The sequence below is a fragment of the Apteryx rowi genome, unplaced genomic scaffold (genome assembly GCF_003343035.1).
Source record: "Apteryx rowi isolate R43461 unplaced genomic scaffold, aptRow1 scaffold_8, whole genome shotgun sequence".
NCBI lineage: Eukaryota > Metazoa > Chordata > Aves > Apterygiformes > Apterygidae > Apteryx > Apteryx rowi.
The window spans coordinates 2,520,688-2,531,718 of NW_020451093.1; the positions used below are offsets into that span (position 1 = coordinate 2,520,688).

Here is an 11,031-nt window from a genome sequence, read left to right on the forward strand (position 1 = left end):
AGTAAATCTTTTCTGATAGTACTTACTATAGCTACTTTAACTTTGCTTTCCATGTTTGAATGGTGTAGGTATTGTTTAGCTCATTCAACAAAATATATTTTTAAACACTAACTTGTTGGCATTATCTTCATTGTAGTTGCAGCATAGTCCTCAACTAGGTAGTCCTGTCACCTCACCGGCCCAATCACCAGCACCAGCTCAGCTATCGAATATGAAGAACATCCGTCCCACTTTAACATCTCTTTCTATTGTGCCCCAGTTTTCTAGACCTTTTGTCCCTGGACAAGGTATATTTTCAGTTAACTAAAATGTGTGTTTTCTATTTGAATATTTTTTATATAATTTATATGAGGACTTTCTGATAAACTAGTTCACTTTTAAGTAGTAATACTTTTGAAGCAGGATCAGAATTAGGCACTCTTCACCATGTAAAAATTCAGCCTTATCTTTCTGCACTGATACCAACTCCCATATTCTCCATAGCTTTGATCTTCTTCTTTTGGGAGAGCTTTTATAACCTGCTAGCTTTCTCACATGCAAAATTTCCCACTTCAGCATTGTAAATCTTAATAAAGTGTTTGATATAATTTTGCTTTAAGTTTTAACCATAAATCAAGAACTCTACATAACACTGTTACAAGGGATACAATTTAAGAACTACAAAGATAAATAATGTGGGACTAGCTAAATCTTAATACATCAGGGGGATATTGTTCCTTGAAGAAAAGGATACAGAAATGTGTTAAGATAAACGTTCTGCCAAACTCTTATTTTTTTGATGGTGCACTGAATCAAACCACTGCTTAGGTGTGAATTCATTCCTTTCTAGTAGCACTATCATGATGGGGCTGGAACCTCTTGCCAATACTGCTATTTCAAATAGTAATAAATAGTTCTGTTATCCTTCTCCTCTGGGTTCTCCCACCCAAAGATGTAAGAAATTCTTTGAAGAAGAGTATCAGTCCTCTGCTGCCATAGTAATAGAGAACAGTAGATAGAATCTTCAGAGATGTGAAAATTGATGTTTACAAACAAATGCTTTAAAAAAAAAAAAAGAAAAAGCACTCTTGTCACTGACCAAAGATGTTCTGATATAGTTCCTAAGCTCAAAACTAATGGGTCTATTTTTATAGAAAAGTCTAAGTGAAAGAAAGTAAAGCAAAATTACAGGAAAAAGAATTTTGTACATCTTCCTTATTGATAAAGAAAACCTTATTGTCTTTCGTCTTTTGTCCTGTATAATTTTTACATAATGGCTCTGTGTTCCATTTTTATTGCAAAAATTGCACATCGTCTGTTATAAAGTTCCTTTCAGTTTCAGAATTTCTTTTTCCACTTTCTTTTGTGATTATTACAAATTTCTATTCAATTGCCTTGTGGATCCTTGGAGCAAATGGGAATGTAAAGATGAACTTGGCACTCATCGGAGATATAACCATGCAAATGGTTAAAATAATACACCAAGAGGAGCTTTAGCCTTATTAAGCTCATTTTGAAATAACAGGAACATAGATAAGACTGCAGAGAAAAAAAAATTCAAGTTTTTCAGTTAACTTTTAAATGTAAGAAGCTTTAAGCTTGTACCTTTTCACCTTATGCGATCAGTCCATGATTCACATACACTTACCATTAATTTTTGAAACATTTAAACATGCCAAATCTTATTCTCTTAGCTTAGCCAAATTCCCTACTTTATATGTAATCACTCTGCTTTCTATTCTGTGTAAGATCCTCTAAATTCTCTTAAGGTGTGTAAGATTTCATATTACAAGGAAAAAAAAGTTCTAATTACCTCTCTCTTTAAGGAGATGCCCGATACCCATTGCTTGGCCAGCCCCTGCAATACAATGCACCATCTTTATTACGTGGACAAGTAACAAGCCAACAGGTAGGAAGGAGAACAATCTCCTGGCCATGCTGAAGAGAACAGTTCAGGGCTGCCGCTGTAATAACCATGAACAGGGCAATATATTATTGCACTAGAAATGAAATTAAAGTGTGGAAGATGGCTGCTTTTCAATAACAGTTTTATTCTGTATTGATTCTTCCCATTGTTTTTGTTTGTTTTTAAAAACAGTGAAAAACATTCTGAAATTCAGTTTTTCTTAACCTAAATTTCAACCTGCAAAAAAAGATACAAGGTGCAGTGTAGATCATGGGCTTTTTGGAAGGGGTTTGCCAGCAGTTCCAAAAAATCAGAGAGAGAACGTGTGCTAAAATAGAGTTTTCTTTCAGTTTTATTTGAGTAACAACTTCTTCAAAAAAAAAAAAAATATATATATATATATATAGGTGCTTCTTTAGAAGGAGTGGGGTTTTTTTAACTTCCCTTTAAGAAAGGTTTAAGGTGATTTTTCATCCTTTCTTTTTCTTATGAAGCCATGGATTGAACATGCCTGATTGCACATTTGCTAAACTCCAAGACTAATATTAAGCCCAAAAATCTTTTCTGTGCCATTGCAGATTACTTTTCAGACATTCTTCTGCACCATCTCTCACTGAGCTAATCTTGAAATTTTACATACTGATGCATTGTCATTAAAGTACATGATTTATATCCATCTTTCCAGTGTCAGCCTGGAAACAGACATGGAAACAGGGGAAAGAAGCCAGCAAAGAAGGCTGCTTCAGCAGATCTTGGTGCTGGAGAACCAGGTATAGAATTGCTGATTGACCCAGTCCTCCAACAGAATGGATTAATCAGAACAGAGCAGAGACAGCTGACATGTATGTAGGGTGTGGTAGTGTTTGGGGGGGTGTTTTTGTGGTTTGTTTTTTGTGTTTTTTTGTTTTTGTTTTTATTATTATTATCTCATATGGTGAATTATGGTGATGGTCTGGGGGTGTAACAAGAAAAGCAGAGGTGAAAAACAGGCAAGAATGAAGAGTAATTGGAGAGAAATGGACAAGGCAAACCCTGGAAAGATAAGGATGGAGGGGAAGAAGACTTGATCAGGAGAGAGAGGGGAAGAGGGTGTTCAATGGAGAAAAGTGTTGTCGTTCTGAGGGCTGGGGGAAGGACTAGAAAAGACAAGGATTGGACAGGACTGAAAGAAAAAAAGTTTGTCAGTTTACTGGACATAAGTCAATACCAAAACCCTTTCTAATATTGTATTAAATATACAGAACCCTTACTTCCTTTTACTTGCCTGAAACTTGAAATCGTACACAGACCACATATGAGCTTGTGCCTTTTTTTCCTCCTCCCTTTCTGATATAAATAAGCAGGTGGATTTTGGGGAGCCAGTAAGTCTACTGGCTTATTCAGTAAGAATATTACCCAGTAAGGAAATAGTTGTCCAGATTGTAAAATGCTGAGCTCTGTTGTAGTTTCTCTGAGGAGAGTATCTACAGATTAGCTCTTTGGAGCTGGTAGAAATGTCATGCAAATTAAACTCGACATGTGCTACCTTCAGATCTTTACTGGAAAGAATTTTTGTTGCAAGTGCTACCTATCATAAACTTTTTGCAGAATGTTAAGGATAAATCAGCTTTTTCTAACAATTTATTGGGCAAGACAGAGAAGATAGACTAGTCTTCTGTCTTCTGTCAGAGTGATGTGTGAATGTTAACAGCCAAGTCAGATAGTAGTGTGAGTTCTCAAACCTGCTGCAAAATTAGATGTACATATTTTTTTCTTTCCTTTTTTTCTTTTGGAGGGGCCTTTTTCTAGTTTGTGTTCTCGTTTTTTTATCTGTACACTTGTAGCCATAAGTGGTGCTAAGCATGAAAGCAAAAGGCTCTCTAAAGCACCAGAAATGGAATGCCTGTGTATTTGACATCAGCTAACTGGAGATGGGAGGATACATTTACTCATTTTCCATTGTGTTTTATGCATCTTAAATACAATGAACAATTTTAATTTAATGTTCTTCTTGTTTCAGTTGTGGGAAAAGTTTTAGAAATTACTGAACTGCCAGAAGGAATAACTCGTATGGAAGCAGAAAAACTATTTGGAGAACTTTTTAAAGTTGGTGCCAAGATTCGGTGGCTAAGGGATTCCCAATGTCTACAAACACAGCAGCAGCACCATCGTCGTCACTGTGGCAGCGGAGATAGTAATGCGAACACTGAGCCATCGAAACCTAGTGACTTGGCCTCCACGTACACGGTTCTAGCTACGTTCCCTACAATGACAGCTGCTCAAAATGCATTGAAGAAGCAAAGTAGTACCTCAGTTAACAAGTTCAGGCTGAGAACGAGCAAGAAGCACTACGACTTTCACATTCTGGAAAGGGCTAGTTCTCAGTAGCAGTTACATCAGTGGACACTCAGCCTTTACTACTTCCATGTCCTTCTCTCCTTGATTGGCTTGATGTTATGGGGTTTCTGCTCTCTTCATAGAGACTCCTGGGATGTTTTGTCATATCAGCCGTTGAAGAATAACCCAGTGATCCAGCAAGATGAAGAAAAAAAAAATACAGAGTTAATCCCAGACAATAGCAAGCAATCATCTTTGAGACAGAAAGGCAGCTTTCTATAAGGAATGCTGTTAAAATGCCCCCTACTTTTATAGTAGTTTTGTTTTATATTTCTGAATTCTTGTATCAGATCCAAAGTTCTATTGTACAGCAAATGTTCGTAACAAATACCCATGTTCAGATTTGTATTTTATAATCCTTTTCACCGCCAGCACACAGCTATCCGTTCCAAGGCAGGAACCTGGGGGAGCGGGGTGGGGAAGAGAACCCTTTTCAAAGAATTACACTCTGTTTTCTAAGAAACTACCCCAAATCTTCAAGTTAACCTGTTCCTCTTCCCTTGTGTGTGTATTTTTTTTTTTTTTAACAATGTAATTTTAGTAACTAGTTAACTCCTTAGATGTCATTTTCTTTTGAGATTCATTCAAGCAATATCAAAAGAAATTACAAGCATGTGTGTACCCTTGAAGGATTTGCTTCTGATCCAACAAGTTTAATAAGTATATAAAGGGGAATATGAATAGATTACAAAGAATGTTCACGGAATCACATTTTAATATTTGTTCTTTTTAGCAAAAGTGTGAAGAAACTAAAATGTATCTTCACAAGTGACAAAATGTTTGCACTTTAATTGTGTTCCCACCAGTATGGATCTTTCTCTTCTTTTTCACGCTAAGATAATTGTGTTTGATAAGTGCTGGAACCCTCTTTAATGGTTTAAGTTTTCATCATTTGCAGAGGATCACTGGACATCAAAAGATTCATTGCACATACAAATGAGACAAGAAACCTTTTTTCAATTTCTGTGTAATTTGCAAGGCTGTACAATGTGTGCTGATGCAAGCCTTTTTCAGTTCAAGAAAATAAATGTTTACAAACACAAACTTTTTCAGTGCACTTGTTTAAACCTCTAGGAGTCTTCTGGACTGGATGAACATATACTGAAGGGTTTGGATCCCTTTAAATGTGAGAAAAAGGAAACTTGAAAATACTGTAAATATTTGAACTTTTCAAAGAACCACTGTCTCTGTTCCTCTTATTGAAGTATTTATTTAAGTTATCCTCTCCTTTGATATTTCTTAAATGTTCCCCTATATAAGTAAAAAGAGAAAGAAATTGATCATAGACTATAAGGGACTGCTCCTGTTTCCTATTTTTATCACAGGCACTGACTTGCTGTGTAGACAGCTCAGTGGGCGATTTGCTCTGATCACTTGCAGCTGTGGCTTTGTAAAAGATACTTTTGTAACTTCTGTAAGCCAGAAACTCAATGTGTAACTTATGATTAAAATATATATTTTAGACAGGAAAATACAAATTCAGTTGCCCAAACTAGCATTAATTTTAACCTTTTACACCAAAAATTCTGACACTGAACAACCAAACATAAATGTGAAGTGGCAAGAACTGTCCTATGCATGTTTAATTCTGACATGCTTAATGTGATGTAAGCAGAATCAAAATACTTGGAAGAAAACTGATTTGCCTGAGAACACTGTAGCCTAACGAATTAGGCAGATGAGACTTGATTCTGCAAAATGCTGTAGTGGCAGGTATTCACATGACTAAAGCTAAACTTGCACTTAGATGCTCTGCTGAAGCAGAGATAAAATGTTCAGTGTCAAGCCCCTAGTCAAAAGACAAATCTATTTATCCTTGTCCATTTTGCTAAAAGGATGGATACTTAGCATTCAAGTTCACTTGTGCTACTTAAATTGAGAATCCTACCTGAGGGATGTAGTTCTTCCACCTCAGGTTGGATTGCTGTAGCTCACTGCATCCGTGACCAAAGATGATCCAAACCCTAGGCTATGCAGATTATAATATTCCCCTCTGAATACTGTAAAGAGAGAGAGAACATCATTACCAATGCACAGGCTCTATCATTCCCTCTTGCCAAACTCCAGCACCAGCTCTAGATTATGGTTTTAATCCTGTAAAAGTCATTAACAGACTAAAGGTCTGTAATGACAGTTGTTCACAACCCATAGAGGCAGCTGCCTCCTGCGGCTAACAAACTCCAGTACAAGATATCTGATAGAAAATAGAACCGATAGCAGATAGTTTCCATCTATTTTGAATGACGTAAGAAAAGAGAACATCAAATCCAAGCATTTCCAGAGGATGCTGCATGACTTGCTTCTTTTAATAAGCTTTCCTGTAACAACCAAAGAAGAAAATGTAATGAGAGAGGTAAGCATGGAGAAAACAGAAACAATCCAAGCAAAAGGAGGGAACGAATGCAGTGATTATGAACAGCTCCCAGCAAGTATTTAATTCTTACCAAGTAAGTTGTAAACTGGAGCAAAAGTTGCCCTAGGAGAAAAAATGATATCCCTTAATAGGTTCTTTGAATTCTAATCTTGAATCTGATACCTACCTACTACTACTCCAGGCAAGTTACCATTTCTGAGCATCTGATTTCTGTTAAGTAGGGGCAGTTACATTTTTGATCTGGACATGCTGCTGTGAGACTTGCAGATATTCACAGGACTTTGGAAGTGTCAAATGCCACTGGTGTGAAAAGTGGGCACAAAAACTAACACATGATTGCTTTATAGTCAGTCTCTTGTTCGTTCTTGATTTCTGTGGCATTTGGTACTGTCTGTAGTAACTGAGCAGGGTTCATCGGACGTTAGCTTGCAAACTCATCTAGCCAAGACCAACTGTGTTTTCCTGGTTTTTACTCATCTTTCTTACCACTTCTACCCCTTTTTGGTTGCTTAAAACACACAAGCCTAGGGACTGCATACAAAAACCCAGGAACTTAGATTTGTTACGTAGATTTGGATCATGTTCTAGAAAGCAAATAAATGTACTTTATGGCATGAAATAGACACTGTATGTAAAACTTGCATTCTCAGGTGTTCTCAACTAGTGTTCTAGTACTAGTGTACTTGTAACATTGTAGCAATTTTTAAAGTAAATAATGACAAAAGGAATTAAGTGAGGATTTACATTATATTACAATGATAGACATTTCATTTGACTGGGAGCATTTCTTACGACTTTTAAAAGCTGAGAGAAAAACAATGGAAGAAAGAGAAAACCCAAACAAATTTGGTAACTGCCTTGTACAAAGAAGGCTACTACATCTTAATTTTTTAATTCAGTAATTTTTCTGTATAAAATGCCTTCCTGAACTTACGAACAGATTTAATGTTAGTTGTGATGGTACACTGAAAATGATCATTCAAAATTAAGAAAAAGAATTTAAGCCCTGTTTTCTGGGAGCGCTCACAAGGACATGCACATGAGATTGGATTCAGGCAGATCATAACAGCACATCTGAGTGATCTGCTCACAGCCTCCTCACTGCTGCCAGGCTAAAGCCTCACATTCTTTGTGTTTCAGTAAGACTGGATTAATATAAAGTGAAATGTAGATAATATGCATCTTGCATCTTACCTGAAGCATCTCACTGAGCAAATTTATTCTATTTTAATGTTGAAATCCTTCTCTTTCACCCATGCATGTAGACTTAGAGGAATCTGGCCATAAAAAAGAAAACACTGTTTGTGATTTCAGTGCAACATCTACAAAGAAGGAAATGTAGCATTGTGGTACACTGAAGACTGAAGAATCTATAGCACTTAGGTGTTTCTACCTGCAAACATCTCTAATCTTGCCAGGCTTTTAAAAGACAGAGGCCTCTCTGTTGTGTTTCAAGACCCAGACGAGTACAGGGGTACATAGATGGGAATTTAATTTTGTCAAAGCATGAGAAAAATTGTTTAGCTTGAGGAATCAAGTAAGGTACGTGTATACCCAACGTGCCTTTCACAGTAAGACTAGCTTTTTTTTCTCTTGCACTAAACAAGCAGCTCCATATCCTTTTTCCTTTCTACTGGTGCCAGCCATGTCTCTCTCAAGGTGGAATAAATAGTACATTTTCATGCTTTGACACTTGTGCCTTAAAACTTCGTATTTGATGTGTTGGTTGTTTTAAGCAATCCTGATGTTTTGTTGTTTGAGTTAATCTTGTAGTAACTTGTTTAAATATGCAGGAGGAAGTAGTAATTAAAATTACAACTATCTTCTTATAAAGATATACTTAGCTCTATGACTTTTTTTCCCCTAGAAAATTGGTGTGGGCTGTAATTTCCTGTACTTAGCCCTGAGGCGAAGAATGTTTATATAAAAGTTTTGGAGAAAACTGATCAAACCACTTTTACATTAGTCATGAAAAATTATTCTAGCTAGAATTTTTATTTTAGTTGTTATTTCTAGCTCAGAAGGACTTATTCCAATCCCTTCAATGTTTCTACAGCTCAGTACAGCTCCTCTTCCTGAGGATTGATATTTGAAATAAATAGTCTAACTTTCAGTGATCAAGTCCACACTCACTGAAATCCTGATCCTACTCACATTTAAAAAGTTTGGGGTTTGAAGTATTTTTGGCCAGTGATGTCAACAGCTATGAAAAACTGTTCGAAGCGCAGAATGTTAATGGGACTTCATTTTGGAAGCCTTAATTCTCAGGTGTGGACCAGAACCCATAAAAGGGCATAATTTCCAAAACTTTCTGAAAATTAAGTCCCTTTAATTCTCTCATTCTGCAACTTCAGGGCAAAGTCACTATTCAAATTTGAAAACTTTAGATACAAGATCCAGCGTAAATGAAGTTGCCTCTTGGCTGACTTGAGAATGTAGGCATTTATGTTCCTATCACAGCAAGCAGGAGCCTCCTTTTAGTACAAAGGCTGTCGTGTGTTTAGGCTTGTAGGACTGGAGTTTGGACTTGACTCCCTTTGGCAGCCCCTTATTAACAAGGTTTATTTTTTATCCTGCTTGTAACTCCTTGATTTTTTGTCATGTTTGCTCATTGTCAAAATTGGTCAGGTTGAAAGTGGATCTTGCTTAGAGATATTTCAGGAGCATTAAAATTTGGTTTGGGACACAAAAACTTTAGTGTTTCCTGATTCTTCCCCCCCCTCCCCCATTTATCAGTCTTGCAGGTAATGCACATGAGCCTAGTCATTATACAGGATGCATGCAACTGTAATGAACTGTTTCTGCACTTCTGGAGAGAAGTCTGAATGTCAGATGAGACTAGTGCTGTAAACCAAAGAGCTATGTAGGAAAATCTGTATGTTTCTGATAGTTGTATGCTTTCAAAACTGGTCCAAAGTATAAAAATAAAATGTGCTGCTGTATAATGCTTAATATTGGAGTTTATTCTTTGGTTCCTGTGCTTCAGGTAACTGAGAATCTGAATCTAAACTACAATGATTAATTAGACTAGTATGCAGCATAGCCTTGCCCTTCTCATGGTTTCCAAACTGGTTATCCTGAGGAATAGCACTATTACATGTGCTATGCTAATCTGTCACACTGATTTACGGATACTGGATAGTTTGTCTCCATGTGTTAACTCAGATTCTTTACCATTTTTGGTTGACTCAAACCGATACTTGGATTTGTTAATGGGCCATTGTTTAGTGCCAATTAAAAACAGTAATTCACTAATAATTAGCTTTCCAGTGCAAGTAGATCTGCACTTTTTTGGAAAAAAAAATCTCTTAAAATGTAAATGGCTCTCTTGCATTGTTTCCCCAAACCACTGCAGAATTCAGATTTGTCTATCTTCTTGACAAACTAGCTGAAATTTCACAGGAGCAAGGCATGTGACTTCAGTCAGACTTGGCGCCGTGTGTTCTGAAGACTCTTAGACTTGCAATAGTGGATGCTCTGGAGGTGGGTTGTGAGGTTTCCTCAGATGTTACACAATGTTGCTATTACAAGCAATTTGGGAAGCCAGGTGGATGCGGGAGAGGCCTTCAAACTTGCTTAAAAAAAAAAAAATCAGGAAGTTACCTTGATCCATGTGCAGTTTCCCTTTTTCCCAGGGTTATTTATGTATCTCCTCCTACTTTATATGCATGTAACAGAGATGACTTTTTGTTCGTCTCTGCAAAATGTATGTTGTCTAAATTAATACCATCCAGACTATCAAATGAGACCTTTGGCATTGCTGCTTTAATTTATTTGGTGCCATGAGGAAAAGAAACGACAAAGAAAGCCTTTGCACCAGAAAAGCTGCAGTAACAGCTGATTACACTGTCATGAACCTTGTGAAGTACCACGTGTGTAGAGCAAAACTTACCCAAGGAGCAGGGTGACCATGAAACATGTTTTCCATGTGCAGCCTCTTGAGAAATACAACAGTTTTTGTATATTGCTGTTAATATTGTTTTGCCCCTTTTCATTATAGTTTCTTATCTTTTGTTGCTGTCATCACCTACTGATTTTTCTAACTAAACTCCTGGTGACACAAAGTACCACGGGCAAAAATTTCCCAGGCTCAGAGCCTGTCCCTTTCCTGCCTGTCAACTATTTTACATCATCTGCCTCGGCAACGGTTTCCCAGGAACACCCATCCCCAGTCCTTTCTTTGTAGCATGGTTTCGGGAGAATTAAGCGTTATCACCGGAGCACTTGAAGGAAAGGGTGGTTTCCTTGTCACCGGGGGCAGCCCAGCCGCGAGGCCAACGTCGCCGGCTGTGGCCTCGCTCGGGCCTCGCTGCCGTCCCGCCTCCGCGCACCGCGCCTGGCCCGGGGCGGCCATTTCGCGGTGGGGGGGCAAAGGGGCTGCCGCGGCGCGGGGGCG

At 37.6% G+C, this 11,031-nt stretch overlaps 1 protein-coding gene and 1 long non-coding RNA gene across 24 annotated transcripts in view; one reads left to right on the forward strand and one right to left on the reverse strand.

Moving 5' to 3' along the window:
* Nucleotides 1-5,305, forward strand: part of R3HDM1 (R3H domain containing 1) — an 86,590-nt gene extending 81,285 nt beyond the window's left edge. For 19 of the 22 annotated variants that reach the window (XM_026088934.1, XM_026088936.1, XM_026088932.1 and 16 more), the window contains 4 exons: nucleotides 137-287; nucleotides 1,806-1,888; nucleotides 2,571-2,727; nucleotides 3,885-5,305. In XM_026088934.1, the coding sequence (XP_025944719.1) occupies nucleotides 137-287; nucleotides 1,806-1,888; nucleotides 2,571-2,727; nucleotides 3,885-4,252 (759 nt within the window). In that variant the 3' untranslated portion in view covers nucleotides 4,253-5,305. The remainder of the gene's footprint in view (nucleotides 1-136; nucleotides 288-1,805; nucleotides 1,889-2,570; nucleotides 2,728-3,884) is intronic. The other 3 variants (XM_026088945.1, XM_026088954.1, XM_026088940.1) reach the window with 2 other exon arrangements.
* LOC112977059 lies at nucleotides 4,757-10,938 on the reverse strand. Of its 2 annotated transcripts, XR_003257299.1 has the most exons (3): nucleotides 10,528-10,938; nucleotides 7,830-7,912; nucleotides 4,757-6,261 (listed from the first exon to the last, which is right to left on the reverse strand). It is a non-coding gene; the product is annotated as an uncharacterized LOC112977059 (long non-coding RNA). The 2 variants fall into 2 exon arrangements; XR_003257298.1 differs by having other exon boundaries at nucleotides 4,757-7,912.
* Between the last annotated feature and the right edge of the window lie 93 nt (nucleotides 10,939-11,031).